The sequence below is a fragment of the Lichenostomus cassidix genome, chromosome 4, assembly GCF_008360975.1.
Source record: "Lichenostomus cassidix isolate B80296 chromosome 4, HeHo_3.0, whole genome shotgun sequence".
NCBI classification, from domain to species: Eukaryota; Metazoa; Chordata; class Aves; order Passeriformes; family Meliphagidae; genus Lichenostomus; species Lichenostomus cassidix.
In genome coordinates, this window is record NC_139484.1 from 26,368,428 (window position 1) to 26,385,864 (window position 17,437).

The 17,437-nt window shown below is 43.9% G+C and overlaps 2 protein-coding genes across 9 annotated transcripts in view; both read right to left on the reverse strand.

The window, feature by feature from the left end:
- The window catches only part of SLC20A2 (solute carrier family 20 member 2), a 57,171-nt gene extending 43,776 nt beyond the window's left edge, over positions 1-13,395 (reverse strand). For 4 of the 6 annotated variants that reach the window (XR_014851664.1, XM_085058407.1, XM_085058406.1 and 1 more), the window contains exon 1: positions 13,278-13,380. The gene's annotated coding sequence lies outside the window, so the exon portion shown is untranslated. Of the gene's footprint in view, positions 1-10,518; positions 10,627-13,277 lie in introns of those variants that run through there. The other 2 variants (XM_085058403.1, XM_085058404.1) reach the window with 2 other exon arrangements.
- On the reverse strand, positions 1,720-16,385 carry SMIM19 (small integral membrane protein 19). 3 transcript variants are annotated; one of them, XM_085058412.1, is made up of 3 exons: positions 16,179-16,385; positions 15,964-16,088; positions 1,720-3,308 (listed from the first exon to the last, which is right to left on the reverse strand). In XM_085058412.1, the coding sequence occupies exons 1-3, from the start codon at positions 16,346-16,348 to the stop codon at positions 3,250-3,252; spliced, it is 354 nt and encodes a 117-aa protein (XP_084914538.1). In that variant the 5' UTR covers positions 16,349-16,385; the 3' UTR covers positions 1,720-3,249. The 3 variants fall into 3 exon arrangements, with proteins under 3 accessions (XP_084914538.1, XP_084914539.1, XP_084914537.1); XM_085058413.1 differs by having other exon boundaries at positions 1,720-3,302; positions 16,179-16,384; XM_085058411.1 differs by lacking the exon at positions 1,720-3,308 and adding an exon at positions 13,940-14,847 and having other exon boundaries at positions 16,179-16,383.
- Between the last annotated feature and the right edge of the window lie 1,052 nt (positions 16,386-17,437).

Genomic DNA, 17,437 nt, shown 5'->3' on the forward strand with positions numbered 1-17,437 from the left:
GAACAACTAGAATTTCTCTGCTTGACACAGGCTGAAGGGAAGAGCAAGTTATTAAGGCAGCAGAATATATCTGAGTACATAGCACCAGCAATCAGAGCTGGTGGCTAAAGTGCCTCATCCTCAGAAAAAGGTGTTCCCAGCTAAGCCCCGATGGTGACAGTGACGCATTTCAGCAGCCGTGTGGCTGCCCAGAGGAGAAAAGATGAAATGGATGCTGCTGAGAGGTCAGGAACAGCAAAGGGGATTCCATGAGGAACCCTCCTCTCTTCCCTGCCTTCTGGTGTGAGGATCAGAGCTAGTCATGCCAGGATCCTGCTATGCCCACCATGGCTCAGCTGGGACTTCTCCAGACTACGCACTTCCCCCGCAGGAAATGACCAACCCAACAATGGGAATGGTGCAGCACTGACACAGACCTCTCTGCTCCACACAAGCACTGTGGGAAGAGCCACACCACTCCAAAGAAAGGGTGCAAATTCCAGAAATATCCGAAAAAATCAAGCAGAAAAGGAGAATATAATCTAAAAAAAAAAAAAAAATTGTCTATGGCAGCCATGCATGACAACCACATCGTGTCAAGAGTCCTCTAAAACATGGAAGAACATGCAGAGCACACTTCTTGCAAGAGCTGTAAGGGACCAAGGTCTACCTCTGTCATACTGACAAGGAAAATTTATTCCCAGTTATCCATAAAACAAATGAGTAAGTAGATAATCATATAAATAAAGAACACTGAATACTCAGGAAAAAAGAATATAAAGTATTTTTTCCTTTAAGGAAGTAATCAAGGAATCTATAATTAACAAAAAACTGGTTGTTTCTTATCACTAAGACCTTCAGAAGTCATATAAATCATTTCTTCTTCCATCTCTTCTACACATAAATTAAAAAGGGGAAAATTAATTATACCATTTCTTCAACTGTCAATCAGTTTCTCCATCTTGAATTAAACAGATATTTAATTAAATCAAATTAATAAAATTATGTGAGGAAAAGAGTTGCTCTGAAACGGTGGAATACATTACTCCCAAAATGGGCTGAATGTTTCAAGCAACACTGTCTCCAAGTGTTTAACCAGGTATCTTTCACAATTTGATTTTTCCTTTAAAACTTCAGCAGACATGAAGATATCTTAATCACTTAATTTAATACAAATAACAGATTACAATAAATTTGGGCTATACTGCAAGTTTGTTTCTTTTAAATCCAAAGTACTAGGGTTTTAAAAGAAAAATAATCCTTTTTAGTTTTGAAAATTTCTCAATTAAGCAAAAAGTATTTTCCATTCTCTAAAGTAATCCAGAACCTTGACCATACTGTTCACTAATGTACTTTCAATCTGGAATATGTTGACACACTAATCGAATGTGAAATTCAGGAGTGCAGAACACCATTCTCTATCTACTTTAAAAAACACTGTCATCACTTACAGAAAAATCTATTTAAAATCTTAAAAAAAAAAAAATTACAAAGTGAACCACGGGCTACTCAAATCCTGGGATTCTATTTTGGCTGAGATTCTCTAAGGTTTATTCAGAAAACAGAGTAATTGCACAAACTCAGATGGCACAGCTCTTCATCAAGAAAGTCTTCCACAAGAACATGCAGAAACCCACACTGAGTGTGCCTCATGGGCAAACACCATGAAAGGAGTAATGCTGGGAGAAACACTAAATGAACAGAGAGGTAGAGGTAACATGAAGAAAATAAATGTGCAGATTTACTTGTTCCAGTCAACAACAATAGCTAAAGTTTATTGATTTCAGTTTCAGCAGCTAAAAATCCATGAAAACATTTTTATATGATACAGACAATACTATCCCGTATTCAAATTTCTACTGAAATAATAAAATAGGATAGGATTTTCTCACAGTCATTGCAATTTACTCATCAATTAGTACAATAAAACCTGTTTTAAAATGTAAATCTTACTAAGCGCAACCAGCTTTTGTATCCCATCGTGATTTAGCAGTTCAATTATATGGAAATATCTAAGTAAAGAGACTGAAAAAATGTAACTGTTATCTACAAAAATAGCTGGACACATTCTCAGCCACTGTCTCTCAACTGTTCTCTTTATATCCACTGTAAAACTATTTCCAACACACTAATCACATCTATTTGGAAGAAACTAAAATTATATGATTTCAAACTATTTTCATTAGAAAAACAGTCCTTTAACAACTGCTTTTACCCTTCCATCTAATTATATACTCTTAAAGGCCAAATATTCAGTAAGTATACAAAAATAACCATAGCCTTTTATTAAGGATAAGACACGAGAGAGAAGTTCATAAGAAAAATAAAGATACTCTTTGCCTGCCTCTACCAGCAATACTTTTCAATTCAGGAGAATCCATTTAAGTTTAGAATTTTAAATCCATGTATGTCAAAGTCTTAATAACTTTGTATCAGAGACTTACTACAATTAAGTCTGTTCACAGCAGTGTTACATTGTTGGACTGCATGGCTAGTATTTCATTGGAGATACTTCACAGAATAGCCAACATGTTAAAAAAGCTACCTCTCCAAAAAGCTCTCCCCTAACTCAATATTAAATAATCTGCACTTACAGCCCCACAACCCTGACAAGAAATCTTATATATCTAGAACATTTTTCTGACCAACAGTCAGATAAAAAAGATTAAACTGATTAATACATAATTCTGACATCTAAGGACACCGTAAGAACAACACATTATACGGTTGCTCAAATTAGTGGGCTAGCACAATCTTTTTTTCCTTTTACCTATGCACCTGTCATACTTTTTATGCAAAGGCTGTTTATTAAATGCAAGCAAAACCCTTAACTTCCTATTTTGTAATGGTCATGGTCATGGTCTGATCTTTTCCATATTCAATTTATGTTTCAACAAAAAAACCCCAAATTGATTTCAAGTACAAAGCAGCAGCTATCTAATCCACAAATAAAAACTACAGCGATGTTCTGCTCTTCCTAAAACAAGCTTGAAGCCATGATTATATTAAAGACACAGATATGAGGGGATTTTTCAACTTCCAAACAGACATGCAAACAAAGTATTACAGTTCAGGGGTGCAGGTAAATGAATAAGCAAGAAAACTACGTGACGTTTGTGCAGCGTCCTCTCAAATCCTGCAATCCCTTCTAGAAAGTCTGGGTCTACATCTCCCTCTTCTTTACTCATGTTCTTCTTGCATGGCTTGGTCTCAGAAACTTTCCATGCCTGTAACGGAAACTTGAGCCAACTTCTTAAATGTATGATTTCTTCATCTCCACTCATCATCCACTTCTGTTTCTGAGAAGCTCCTCATCATGACACCTGTATCTCAAGAAGCAAAACAGGAAACATCACAGGGATGAAGCAATGAAAGATGAATAATAATATGCCTCTGTGTCTTTAATAAAATCCCAACTTTAATTCAAGTTCCTTTTAGGAAATCAGAGTTCCTTTCACAAGTGCAAAGCTTACAAACCTAGTTTGGCAAAACATCGCGTGCCAAAATTGAGGTAACCAATGAAATCTCCCAATCTGCAACTCTGATCCTGACACGACAGGCAGGAGAAATCCTGTACCAGCTAGCCTTACATACTCTGGAAAATATTATCGGGTGCCAAGCTTGTAGAACTAGTCTGCGGCAGCCAGCTCAACTAAAAGAAACTGCTGACCCATCTGCTGACTTACCCGCTACTGAAAACAATGCCAGTTATCTTTACCCAGGACTCATTTGTCCAAGTAGAGCTCTAGCCCACAAATGAGATGAAAAACAAAGATGTGAGTAAGCCTCTCCTCTACTTTTCCAATTGCTCCTTGATCTACACAACTTCCACAGCACATTTGTGTTTTTACACACTTGTCAGGTACAAGAGAAGACAAAGCTTTCTCTGCATTACAGCAGCTTAACTACAAGGTGACAAAGGCCTGAGGTATTTTCAAAATGTCATAAAATCTGGCACTGGGGTGCAGGGCACTCGTCTATCTGTTTCTGCCATCCAAAACTTGGGATCTAGGGGGCCCAAAGCCAACAGCAGCACTGTTTAGAGTCCAACAACAAAACAGCAAAGGGACGACTGATCTGCAAAATGGAGACAACAGCCATCTCGTGTCCAAAGATGCAGCCTAAACCATTTGCCTGCCTTGCAATTTTGCCTGAATGCTGAATGAAGGGGGTACATGAGAAACTACTCCTGTGCAGCTCCCCAGCCATGAAGCCTTCAGGGCAGATAAGCAGGCACCAAAACCACTCTGCCAGCCAGCTCTCAGTGAAACAGAAGCATGAAAGCAATTTTATCTCTCCCTTTTAGGGTTAAGGCCATCTTTAAATAAACATTAGCATCAAAACCCCTTCGCGCCAGAAGCAGAGCAGACCCTACATCTTATCAGCTGCCATCTAAACTCAGAATTCCACGTCCCATCTAAAACCCTCCATTCTTCTGCAAATATACTTGACAACAGCATGCTCCATACGTGTGAATCAGACAGTGCAGTCCTTCACCAACTCCCCCCTGTGAAACAGGGCATCATTCTGGCTTTCTTACAGCAGAAATGAGGGACAGCTGTAGGGACAGGATCCCACCAGAGCACAAAAAGTCTTGGCTTTGGTTCTTGCACATCACAGCCGAGAAGATAACTGAGCCTTAGAAAGTCAAAGCAAGAAACCTGCTGAGAGTGCTCTGTGTATTGCAGAAACAATAGCTTTTTAAGTAACTGGACAGAAATGTATTTGCTGTGCTGGGATTACATGTCAAAGACAAATATATCTTCCCTCAATTCTGAACTCTTGATTAAGTCCTTACCTTTAAAAGTGCTTAGAAGGCAAACAGTCCTGAAAGTTTGTGCCTCAGTGATCATGCCTGCTACTGAGAACATGCTACTGCCTACTCAGGAAAGGTAACTACCACAGATTTCAAGAGCTTACAAACTTTCAAAAGCACTAAAACTGAGGCAGCCACAAATGTCCCACTGTCAGGACATCCAAAACACATCCATATACCATCAAACTATTTTATACCACAGTGATTCTTAATCTTTTATCATGATGATCACTGTATACAAGAAACAGAAACCATAATTTTACTGTTCCATAGTCATCATAACACCACACTCTCTCTGAGCAGCAGAAATTAACTGAGGACAAGTAATTCAATTTATTATTGACATTCTCACTCATTAATCAGATGTCTACAGTCAGCATACACACCATACGATCTACAAGACATCCAGGCTGCTCACTGTTGCATGCAGAAAGAGAACTGCAGGAAAAGATTAATAATTGTCAAAAAGATCTGATGCTGGCTGCCACCTGAAACAACCAAGGAATTTTCAGTTTTCTTTTGAAGAGACAATTTACTGGCAGGCTGGTACTTCTAACTTTGATCTTCCTTCCTTCCAACACCAGCAGAAGCTCCGTAACAGAAGTTCTGAAGCTTTGTAGCTCAGTAACAAAACACAGAAACCTCCCAGAATGTTAACTCAATTACAGTATTTTGGCAAGGAAGCCTTTCCTTTATACCTTGGGGAAAGTCTTAAAAGATTAAACAGTGCATGTTTTAAAAGCACACATGCCTCAATTATTTGGTGTAACTCTTCAGGCACCTAATAGCTTTGAGAGGAAAAAATATTCTACAGGAACTTGCTAGCAAGATTGAAATCGTTCCTTGTTTCCCAAGGAAACAATGGTTATATAACCACAGTGATTGTCCCATGCACAAACATGCAAACTATAAGGCAAATTTCAACCTAATCTCATGCAAAAACATAAAGTTTTGACAGGTGCTCAATTCCTACAGCAGACTAGAAAAGTAAGTAACCAAGGCAGCCCCCTGAGCAACATGTCTGGTTCACAAACATCACAGAGACAGCATGTTCTGATTAAATATACCCAAGAACTACAAGGCAGTGAGAAGCTGCTCAGGCACTCTACTGTTGGGAAAATCAGGGATGCTAACAGTACTGCTGTGTACTGGAAAGAGAGAAAGGAGAGATGTTTAAGGTACCACAGTGCCACCAAAACCAAGAAAGCTGCAGGAAAGTCTTATCTTCATTAGTTCAGCTGCTCACAGAGCTACCTTTGAATCTACAGAGCAACACAGCAATGCCTTATGAGCCCATCACATCTTCCATCTCTACATGGGCTGCTGCTGACATGTCAGCAGGCAATTCTCAGGATTCATTAAAGGCACTTGGACAACAGCTGTCCTGCTTCACCAATGAGAATCTGGAAAAGCAGACATACGCTGCAGCACAGGTGGCCATAGAAAACCGTAAAAAAACAATATGTGCTTCTCAAATCCTTTCCACAAGATCCTACCCAGGCAGGGTAAGCTAAGAACTGCCACGACAGGTCAGGTTGCTGCTCCATTTGTTTGAGAATCTTGCCTCCTGTGATCAGGACCAGATGCTTCAGAATGTGGAACAGCTCAGGTAGTGAACAATGATGTAATTCACCCAAAAAGGAAATTCCTTCCTGACCCCATAGATTAGCATGAAGGTTTATGTGCTTAATTTATTTTTAATCCTATTTACTGCAACTCTGGACATTATCATTATATACCTAAATGCCCAAGTCTGCTTGGAATCCAACTAAACTTTTGCCCTTGATAATATCATGTAGTGTACTTATGTCAATTTCAAATGCACTGATTTCCAATGTCATTTAAATACCCCTTTGTTCTTCCACTATGGAAACTAGCATAGCCATTAACCACCTCTGTTCCCCTTCCAAGAGCTCCAGCTGCCTTGCACCATAAATTTCCATGCCACACTATGCCCCCTGACAGAGCAGGAGAATAATCTGAGGATCTTTAAGGCAACAACTGAGCAACTTCTATCAGGTATCTTGCAACATTTCTTTAAGTTACATTTCTGGCACCTGCAGGAAAGTTGGCAGCTCCACAAAGATTTCAGCAGGTCCTAGCCTTTTCTAGATCTTGCAAGCTCACTTTTATGATGTTTTCCACTCCACAGCAGCCACCCTTATAAACAAGATGTTTTGCTCTATGTTGTGCTCTTTGAGTCCCCTCTTAAAGATTCTGATAAATTTACTTATAAAAGAACAGACAACAAGCATACTATGCTGGGCTTTTTAAGGGCTATACAGGAACCTCTCTGAGCAAAGAACAGCCCTGTCATCTCCATGCCTGAATGAAGAACAACAAAGGCTAACCATGCAACACCCAATCCCATTTTGCTCCTGGCTGATGTTCTTGTGGGCTGCAGGTTCCCCTGTGCAGTAACTTTAGCCTATGTTGCTACGTTTGCTCCTTATGGATGAGCTCATATTCACCACAATTATTATGCCTAAATTACTAAAGCACCAGTGCTCTCGGCTGTTTCTGCTCACACAACATTTGCAACATGCATCAAGGTATAAAGCCACACTTTCATTTAACAGAAGGTTGAGGGGGAATTATATATGCAAGCAGCAGACAAGAAAGGGAGACTCTCAAAGCATGCTTGAAGCTCTGGATCCTCTTGTCTCCTCAAAACACATTCCTGCTTTCAGTCATTACTTGGGCCGCATTTTCTCCTCCAAGCTCTTGAAGCTAAAACTTTGTACTCCAGGCCACAGGTTCTCAGTCCCAAAGTCATCAGGAGAGAAAGAGGGAAAGGCTGGTATCTCATGGGAAGATGGCCCCCCAAGGAGATGAGAGAGTTTTTACAGCATCTGTGAGAAATACCACACAGTCATCACTGTTTTACCACAAATGTTGTGATTATGGGCTTGGAACTGGTGAATTATGGCAAGAGAATACTTCTGTGCTTCAACCAAAATGAAAATTACACCATTTCATCCCTCTTTGGAAAAATCTTCAGGCAAGCAAGAGGCTGAGAGAAAAAGCCTGTTCCAGCTTATGGTCCAGAAACAAATGGAGTTCTCTAATGATCAAAATAGCACTAACAGAACAGATAACAGGCACCACTTCATCACCAGCTACCTCATTAAATAATACAAACACATGCAACTTTTTTCTCTACTTGAGTATCAGAGACTGATTAGTCAATAAAGTGACAGGTCTCATAATCACAGTAAAATTGTCCCACTGCACATTTCTCAAGGACCTCTCCATGCTGTTTAATAGTTACAGCAGTCTTAGAAACTCTGTTTCAGAGCAACGAGCTTGACACTTTCTTTCCAAGAGGCCATAAAGGCTTTCCTGTTCCTGTGTCTCACATGTGTAAAGACAACATACTGAGTTGGGTTCTCACACAACGCTCTTAGGCAATGCTCAAACAGTGGTCCAAGCCACAAGGTTCAGAGCACTGCCATACCAGCATGGCCAGGACCTCTGATCAGCCATCCAGTGGTTTGCCTTTGGCATTTCAGAATGTGCTGAGGTTGAAAGGGAAGACAGTAATGATACAGAACAATTCTCCCATCAGCAGTGGCAAAAGCAATCTCAAAGGCACAGAGTGCAATGCTTTCACCACTCTGGGGTCACTACTGACTATGAAGTCAAGAAGAAATGATATTTTCTCTTTGTCACACACAGGAACAGATTTTGGGTAAGGAAATTTTTTAAACGGACTCAACTAAGATATTCTTGGTTGCTACAATTCTCAATCTGTTGTGATAAAATTAGCTTTATATAAATGTACAATACAAGCAGTACATACTTTGCCTAAGAAAAAACCCTCTGGCCACTCACAGATCATGTGAACTCAGTTATTTAGCTGAGCTAAAAACATCAATTATTCCAAGCCTTATCTGACTGTAGATTTGGATCTGTTTAACAACAGCACTGCCACATATCAAAACACATGACAACCCACAGCTCTTTACTAAAGCAAGGAAAAGTTCCTGCAAACAATGGCTGCTGCCATTTAACAACACAGTCATGAAGAAAAGAGGTAAGAGTGAAAAACCTGCACCCCTGCCTCTATCCTTCAGACCTTTCCCTGAAAAGAAAAAGCAAGTCTTCTTCCTCTGTCAGTCAACCCTTCCTTCCATATTACAGCATCAAGAAATGCACCCTGATGTCCACCAACCAAGGCTATGGAAGATGATATTCTTTCTTTTTTCCCCCTGCAAACATTTCAACAATTAGTAAAAGTTCTGCTCTGTTTTTTCAACCAGTGTCACAGAATCTGGCTCTATACTGCTTATCACCATGATCCAAGCAACAGCAAAACAGTGGTTCAAACACATCTAGTAGTCAGTGCTGGGTAAAGTTCACAGCAGCTGTTTGAGTCCCAGAAAGACATCTGAGAGAAGCACCATAAATAACGACATCACATGGAGTCTCCCATTGCACAACCCACATACATCTTTCCTGCTCAGGAATTTACGCCTCACACCCTATGCTGTCAGTCAAGAGCATATTACAAACGATGTTTCCAAGATGATCCAGAGGATATTTTGGAAAGTAATACAGCCCTCCTGTTGGCTGAGTCTTTTCAAAATACCCATTCTACTCCATTACGAAAAAGACAAATGTTTCTATTATCTTATCAAAGCCATGATCTTTCTCAGGAGCAAGCTGCAGATCCACATGGGCGTTTTATACATCATGGATGTCCAAAACTAGTTCCACCAAGTCTGACAGCCTGGCAGAAACTGAAGGGGACTACTCCTTCACAAGATCTAAGTTCTTCTTCAGATGTGGAAGTATTGGAAGTATTGGAAGTATTTTCTCAGTATTTTCTCAGACTAGTTTTCATTAAATCCCAAATGTGAACAGCCCCTTTTCAAGACTAATTCATTTTACTGCTACATTAAAATTAAACCAAATTGTCTTAAAACACCTCACTCCCAGGCATCTGCAAGGAGAGAATCAATTTTCAAAGCAGTGCCTAGCTATAATTGAGAAAGAAGATATATAGCTATTCTATAAAAATGAGATTTCTTTCCTGGAGTTTTGCCACAAATTGCCTTCGAGGGCTTGGTTCAGAAATTCCAAAGTTAGTTTATTGTTTTTCTTATTGAGAACTAACTCCTTTTAGCAATTCTGTTAATCTTGGAATTTGAAGTTATTTTTATTAAAGTAACGCCCAGAGTTTAGATATTCCGTAAAAAGATCAGAAATTGTTTTTATTAAAGTAACACCCAAAGCTTAGACATTCCTTGCAAAAATAAGGCAAAGCATCTTCATTCTTAAAAAGGCTTTTAGTCTTTTCAAAGCAAACACAGATTTCACTGAGCAAACTGATCACTGAGTTTTATCAGCCACTTTTTATCAGAGTTAGGGAAAAAGTAATTAAGGCAGGATTTTTCTGCCTAAAAAAATCATGAGCCTTTTGCTCCTAACACACGTGTCTTTTCTCTTCCTCTCTTTTTGCCTTCTGTTATGGAAGAAGTAGCAGCGATTTCCACTCCCTGATGTCAGATTTCTCATGAGACATTTGTGCTGGCTTTGGGGTGTTCTGCCAGCAGTCAGCACCTCTGCTCATCCTCCCTAGCTCTCCCTCAGCCAGCAGGGAGTCCCATCGACCCAGGCAATGCCAATTTCTGATGGAGCTTGTTAGACTACAAAAAACTGAATGATAGCCTTAACTCTTATGCCACAACAGAAGCAAGCTGCAAAGTTAAGTATCTTACCTCCATTCTCGAGGGCCTGAGGCACTGAAACCTTCTGCTCTTCAGCGGCAGCTCTGTCTCAAGGGCAAGATCAAGTGCTGCCTTTTTGTTTGAGAGACTACGTTAATAAACACCCAGGTTCCCTACCATGACTAAAGTACAGTTTACGTGTTTGGAGGGGAAAGGGGACGCCTTTTGATCACTACTTCTGATCTGGAGCATAAGAAACCATGACTAAAGACTCCACTTTGTCAGCAAGCCTCCTCCAAACACTGCTGCTCTTTAGGCATAACAGGCCAAAGACATCATGGATTTAATAACATGTTCTCTGACAAGGTGCTGCTTCCCTGTTGAAGAAGGCACGCAGTGACAACTTTCAACCTCTTTAATGTAGAAATTAGGGCTGGGGCAGAATCTTTTCAATTCCTCCGAAAGAGATGTTAAGTTGCAAATCCCCACCTTTCTCCCTGCAGCGTGTATAATTTCAGCTTGCTCAATAGCAGCGGCACTCCTGAGTTCAGGAGGACTTTAAAAGGAGCGATTAAGCTCACGGAAGTAAGCTAACATGAATAAACTGCCCAGGCAACAGAGAAACATTCCAGAGCCCTGTGCTGTCACCAGGCTTTTGGCCAATGCTGCTTAATCCTATATGCAAAACATAAATTACTGAAAGATTCATCACTGGTTAGAATATTCTCAATTAATAGTTTTGCATTGCACTGAAGAAGCTTCCCTGCAAACTGTCCTCAGACAAAAGCACTTGGATCTTCTCCCCATCCCAGAGCTTCACTTTTACTGGCATTAGCAGTACAAATGATACAGCAAAGGCTTCCTCTGTGGATCTTCTCAATGGATCAGACAGTTTTGAAAGGGAAGTTTGAGAGCAAGTTTAGGACCACTTGAGCATCACGCTGCTGGGATTCCTAACTCCTATGGCTGGCTGTAAGGCATCATGGCAGCTGCTGCAGGATACATTCTCATCTAGGCTCAGCCTGCTCATACCAGTTCATGCTATCTAAGCATGTAACACTGGACTGAAACACAAAATGCTTGTAGCACAGAGGAGGATATTTCACTACGAGGCCCACAGAGTTTAGGACATCTTCTTTAAACACAGACACAGTCACAGCTCAAATACTTAAGACCCTCTTGAGCCTTGTCACAGAATTTATACAGCTCTATCCAAGAACCTTTGATCTTCAGTGCAGTGCTGAGTAAAAAACCTAGCCAGCCACATTCTGGGTTACAAGGAGAGAGATTACTTTTCTACCACTTCACAGAAGATTATAGTTTTCACATAAGATTATAGAGTCATGGTTGTAACGCCGTCTGAAGACTGCATTTACAAAGATCTGATGTTCAGCAGCACACATGGAGACAACAGAGTGGTCAGAGTCTCAAAAACATTGGAGTTACAATTGAGAGCAACTTGTTAATAATTTTCTGCTGTATCTTACTGATGTAAAGTTTTAACTGCTTAGAAAGCCTTCCCTCACATGTTTCATGTGATCAGACAACACCAAATCTACACACCATAATAGCTTTTCAAACAGTATTGAGTAAGCTAGAAAGAGTTCCCCCTGTACAGCATTCTCAAAAATAAACGCAACAGAAGATAACTCTGGCCCAATTTTGTTATGCTCATAAACTTTCCCCATCCAAGACATCTAAAACTCTGCATGAACAAAGTTCCATGAGAGCTTGAGAATTTGCTCCCATGCATGCCTATAACCCTGACTACTAAGAATGGATGCAAAAAAAAAAATAAAAATCTATTTATCTAACAAAATAATCTTATCTGCCTTTGGGTTTAGGCACTGATTTTTTTTACTACATGCAGAATCATGAATCAAAGGTAAAAATCAGCGCAAAAATTTGAGGTAAAATTTCAAAACCTGACTACACCTTCCATCCCAACACATACTCGTACTGTACAGATCAAATACAAACCCCCCTGCAGAACAGGGTGTAGTTTCACTGGGACAGAACGTCACTGGCTGCACTTGCAATGAAAACAAACCACAACCTGCCCTTCGCTCATGGCTCAAGCAGCATTCTTCGAACACCCTAGTACATGCAAAAGGCATGGACCCTGAAAAACCTTTTGCTTTTGGTAGTTCTCCTTACAAGCTTTTTGTTCTGGACGAGTAAGTTTGTGAAATGCTCGTGCCACTGCCTCAGCTCCATGAATACAAACGAAGCCGCACGCTGCTCCAGATTTCTAAGCCCTTCACGGTGCTTTCAGCTGAGCTGAGAGCAAACTGTGTAATCATTATGTGCAGCCCGAAAGCCGGCTGTGCAGGGAAAGCTGGAAGGCGCGGGTTCGCTGTGACACGCTGCTCCACCGAAGCGAGCGGAGCCGCACCGGGCGGCTGCGGCGGGCAGCGGCAGAGCTGCGCCATCGGAAAGGCTGCGTTCCTGCTGCCCGCCCGGGTGGGCAGGGCCGGCGGGAAGGCGGGAGGGCTCAGGCGCCCGGATAGCCATGAGCCCCCGTGCCGGGACATTGCTGCTGCTCCCGCGGGGCGAGCCCCGGGACGCGCGGCCAGCGCTCCCGCGGAGGATGGAGCGGAGAGCCCGCCCGGCCCGGCGGCAGCACGCAGCCCGCCCGCGGGGATGCGGCCGGACCCGGACACCCCTTCCCCGCCCCCGAGCGTGCTTTCTCCTCGGGCGGCCCCTTCCCGCCCCGCCACGGCCCCCGGCGAGGCGCTCCCTCCCTTCCCCTCCCCTCGGCGCGGACGGGCGCGGGGGCGGCGGGGCGAGGGCGGCGCGGCCCCACTCACCGCCCGGCGGGCGCCTCCGGCCTCCGAGCAGCAGCGGCGGCAGCACCGGCGAAAGCGGCAGCAGCGGCGGCAGCAGCGGCACCCGGCGCGTCCCGGAGACGGAAGCGCGGGAGGAAGTGAGGTGGGGCGGACGGGAAGCGGCGCCGCTTCCGGGGGGTGGAGGGCGATGCGGACCGCTGGTTTGCCCCGCGCCCGGGGAGCTCCGTGCCTCGGAAAGCCCGCCGGGTGACGGGGACGCGGTGCGGAGCCGTGCGATCGCTCGGGCAGCGGAACGCGGGAAGGACGTGGCACCGGCAGCTCCGCGCCCTCCCCGCTCCCCGTGCCGCCAGCCCCGCGGAGCGACCCTGCTGCTGTCACGGGGGGCAGCCTTCTCCCGAAGGAGCCTTTCCATGGGGCAAACCTACTGTCAGTTCGACCCAGTTCACGTTTTACAGGCCCTACAGACACAGAAGTACAGATCATTTCAATCAGTAAGATCTGGTGCTCAAAGCCAAGTTTCTTCATATCCAAATGGAACCGCAGTGCTGCTCACCGCTGCTCCAAGACTTCACAGAATAGGACAAAACCTCTGGACGTACTATCCCAGCTCTGTGCTGTTTGTTCATCACTTGGCCAACTCAAGTTGTGTCACCTTGGGAATTATAGCATGATACATCTTCAAGTAGTTTTCATTATTAGGTGCTTTTATTAAGAAGTAATTTCTGCAGAACCCTTTAAATTAATTGATTTTGAGATTTACCTAGAAAGAAAAAGTAACTGCAGTGTGAAATCTCTTCTGGATAAGCTGTAACCCGCTTATACAGATTTTTATAGACAGACTCATTCTTTACAGCAATGTGACTAAATTAACCACCTTCGCTATTAACCTTATAGTAGTGGCTTTAAGTGTCTTCTAGATGTGTAGTTCATTGTGTACTTCTCAAAGTTTCTCCAGGAAAGGTTCACAGTATTGCATACACAACTCCCAAATAAACAGAGAGCAGAACTTTTCTGCACTACCACCATCAACACTCCAGGCTCTCAAAGCTGTTCAACCTTCACCAGGCAGTAAGGCCACAGTGCCTTCACTCACACTTACTGACTGTATTCAGGAAATCTAACAGTTCATGATCAAGGAACACAAGGGTTTCCAGGCAGATAGGTACTGCCTTCCTTTCTCTAGAGTGCTGTTGCCAGAGAAGGTAGGAGCTGATTTCCAAGCTGATCTCCAAGCAGAGAGAGAAATAATTTAAGACTGGTAAGACTGCACTTCCCTACCCTCAGGTTTCTCTGAGAAGGTCTGCCATGTGTTGGGTACTTTCATGCTGAATGCTCCAGCAGGCACTCGCTTCACCTCACAAGGGCTCAGAGAAAAGCTACAAAGAACAAAGTTTTAGGGACAGTCTCCTTCCTTTCCCCCTTGCATTCAGCTATGTATCAATTAAAAAGCATTGAAAATAGCTCCACATTGACCCTTAAAATCAGCACTGTATATATATCCTGAGTTCCTACAGTGGGCTTCATTCCACTGAGAGCTGTACACTTTCAGTCTGTTTTGGTGGCTGCTGCTGCTGCTGTTCATACTTCCTTGCTGAAAAAAAGAAACACCAATCAACACCGATTATACAATTTATTATATATTATTATATTATTATTTATTGTATATTAATATATATATGTATACATATACGTGTAACTATGACAACCATCAAGAAGCAGACTTAATATCAGAGAACATAATTTAAGCCACAGCCACACAAGGGGAAGTTTCAGTCACCACATGGAAAGTTTGTGGCCTTGTAAACACTGAACAACAGAGCCATTGCAAAATGCCAGTAAATCAATGGCAAAGAACTATGATTCCATTCAGGTCCTTTTATTAAAATAAAAATAAGTAAAATGAAAGGCTATGGCTTCAGAAGTTCTATTACAGATGACCCGAACAACTCAATAGTCACCAGGCTGATGTCCACATGGCTCATCTCCTCCACAATATACAAGCCACAAGCTAACAATTACACTGACTTCAAAATTAATTTGGTTAGCAAGGCAAAGGGAGATCAAAGACTTGTGTGCAGTGCTACAGACACCATCAGCAATTGCCAGCAGGCATTTCACTGTAGGAAGAATATCCAGTTTTGTTTCTACAGAATGCAGTGGCCTGGTGTAAGAATCTTTACATCAAATCTTTGCATTTACTATGCGGGTTTAGATCACTAAGTTCTTTTTTACCATATTTCCTCTAGGCATACAGGTATGGCACATGTGAAGCAAGGTAATGTGTTTCTTTGAATTGGACCACTGGAATATCAGGGCTATGGGGCTCTTTCCTGCCTCCATCCTGACCCTCAGCATTAAGATGGGAGCAGCAACACTTGTTGGTACAGTAAAATTCTCATTTATTTTCAATTTATGTGGTTGTATTACTCATTATTCCACAGTCCTCTCTCAACTTTTACAAATCCGTCCACGTTTTGTCAACATCCAGACGTTCCCAGCTCTTTCAAAGTGTGACATGGGATTCGTTTAGACATTTACTTTAAGAGAATTGCCCAGCCTCGCTCCATACTTGCTCCCGCAACAGTGCAGGGGCCCTGGCTGCTGCAGCAGCCCTGCTCACACGGTGCCACAGGCCAGGCTCTGCCCATCGCACCCCTGTAGGGACTGTCCCCAGCAGCCCGGGGAGCCCCTCTTCCCTCTCACTTACCGATGGAGTACATCTCCAGCTGCTGCCGCAGGCGGATCTTCTTCATGCTGTCGTAGAAGTTGGGCTCGGGCGGCGTCTCGGCGGCCGGGGGCAGGGTGAAGATGCGCATGATCCTCCTCTTGTTCCTGCGGGAGGGAGCAAGGCGGTGAGGAGCCGCCCTGCACGTGGAGCCCCGCGGAGACACGACACCGCCCCGCCCCGCCCCGCCCGCTCACCGCCGCGCGTAGACCAGCAGCGCGAGGCTGGCCAGCACCACCAGCAGGTACACGTTGGTGGCCTCGTTCCACGCCTCGTGCACCGAGTAGTCGATGGCGCCGCCGTCGCCCAGCGCCGCCGAGGAGCCGCCGCCCGCCCCGCCTGCCCCCGCCATGGCCGCCGCCGCCATGGCACCGCGGCGGGAGGGGCGGTGCCGGAAGTGACGTCACCCGGCGTGAGGCGGGGGGCTGAGGGGCGCCGGGGCTGAGGGATGGCGGTGCCGATAAACCGCAGAAATCACAGCATCAGTGAGGTGTAAAACAGCTCTGAGACCAGCGGGTCCGACCTATGACCGAACATCAGCTTGTCAACCAGACCACGGCACCAAATGCCGCGGCCAGTCTTTCCTTAAACACGGCCAGGGATGGTGACTCCACCACCTTCCTGGGCAGCTCATTCCAGTGACAAATCACCCTTCCTGTGAACAAATTCCTCCTCATGTGCAACCTAAACCGATGCTGGCGCAGCTCAAGGACATGTCCTCTTGTCCTGTCACTTACTGCCCTGGAGAAGAGGCTGACCCCCGCCTGGCTACAGCCTCCTTCCAGGGAGCTGTAGAGAGAATAATCAATGTTCTTTAACTGTGCCTTCCCACACTTTGATTTCCCCTCCAGCTACCAGAGCCTTGCGGAGAGGACACGCAGAACGGACCACCGCTCTCCCAGGGACACGGGCACAGGGGATATAACAAGGTCTTCTGGTTTTGAGGCACCAGTGTCCAAGGGGAGAGGCACGGATGGGTGTGGGACCAGGAGAAGCGTGGATTCAGCAGCTCCGGGAGCCTGGAAGGCAGGGAGTCACCTGGCTGGGCTGCTGCTCATGCAGTGGCTGTGGAATCGTGTGGAATGCAGCTCTGCAGTGCATGGTGTCGAAAGAAAAAGAGGTTCAGATTGTCGTGAGCTCTCACCTTTCACACAGGAGCTAAATGTGACAGTTTAAATTTATTAAAATAAAGTAGTTTTGGAAGGATCTTGCTTTTTTTTTTTTTTTTTTTGGTGCTGGATATGCAGGTGCTGGAATAATATAGCTTAATCAATGGTCCATGTGCTCCTAATGCCAAAGAGCACAGTTCTAGGATTCTGCTTCGGCAGAGCAAGTGTTTCAGCTGAGCACCTTGGAAAGTTTTCTGATCTGCATGAGACGCAGGCAAACTAAGCTGCTCTATCACTCATATACACACAAACTTTTTTTTCCCTACTGCCTGATGTGGAATGTTTGA

Coding starts and splice junctions, on each gene's coding strand:
- SMIM19 (XM_085058411.1), bottom strand. CDS start 16,348: ATGGCGGCGGCGGCCATGGCGGGGGCAGGCGGGGCGGGCGGCGGCTCC. Junction 16,089..16,178: donor CTGCTGGTCTACGCGCGGCG/GTGAGCGGGCGG, acceptor TCCCTCCCGCAG/GAACAAGAGGAGGATCATGC. Junction 14,848..15,963: donor GCTGGAGATGTACTCCATCG/GTAAGTGAGAGG, acceptor TCTTTTTTTCAG/CAAGGAAGTATGAACAGCAG.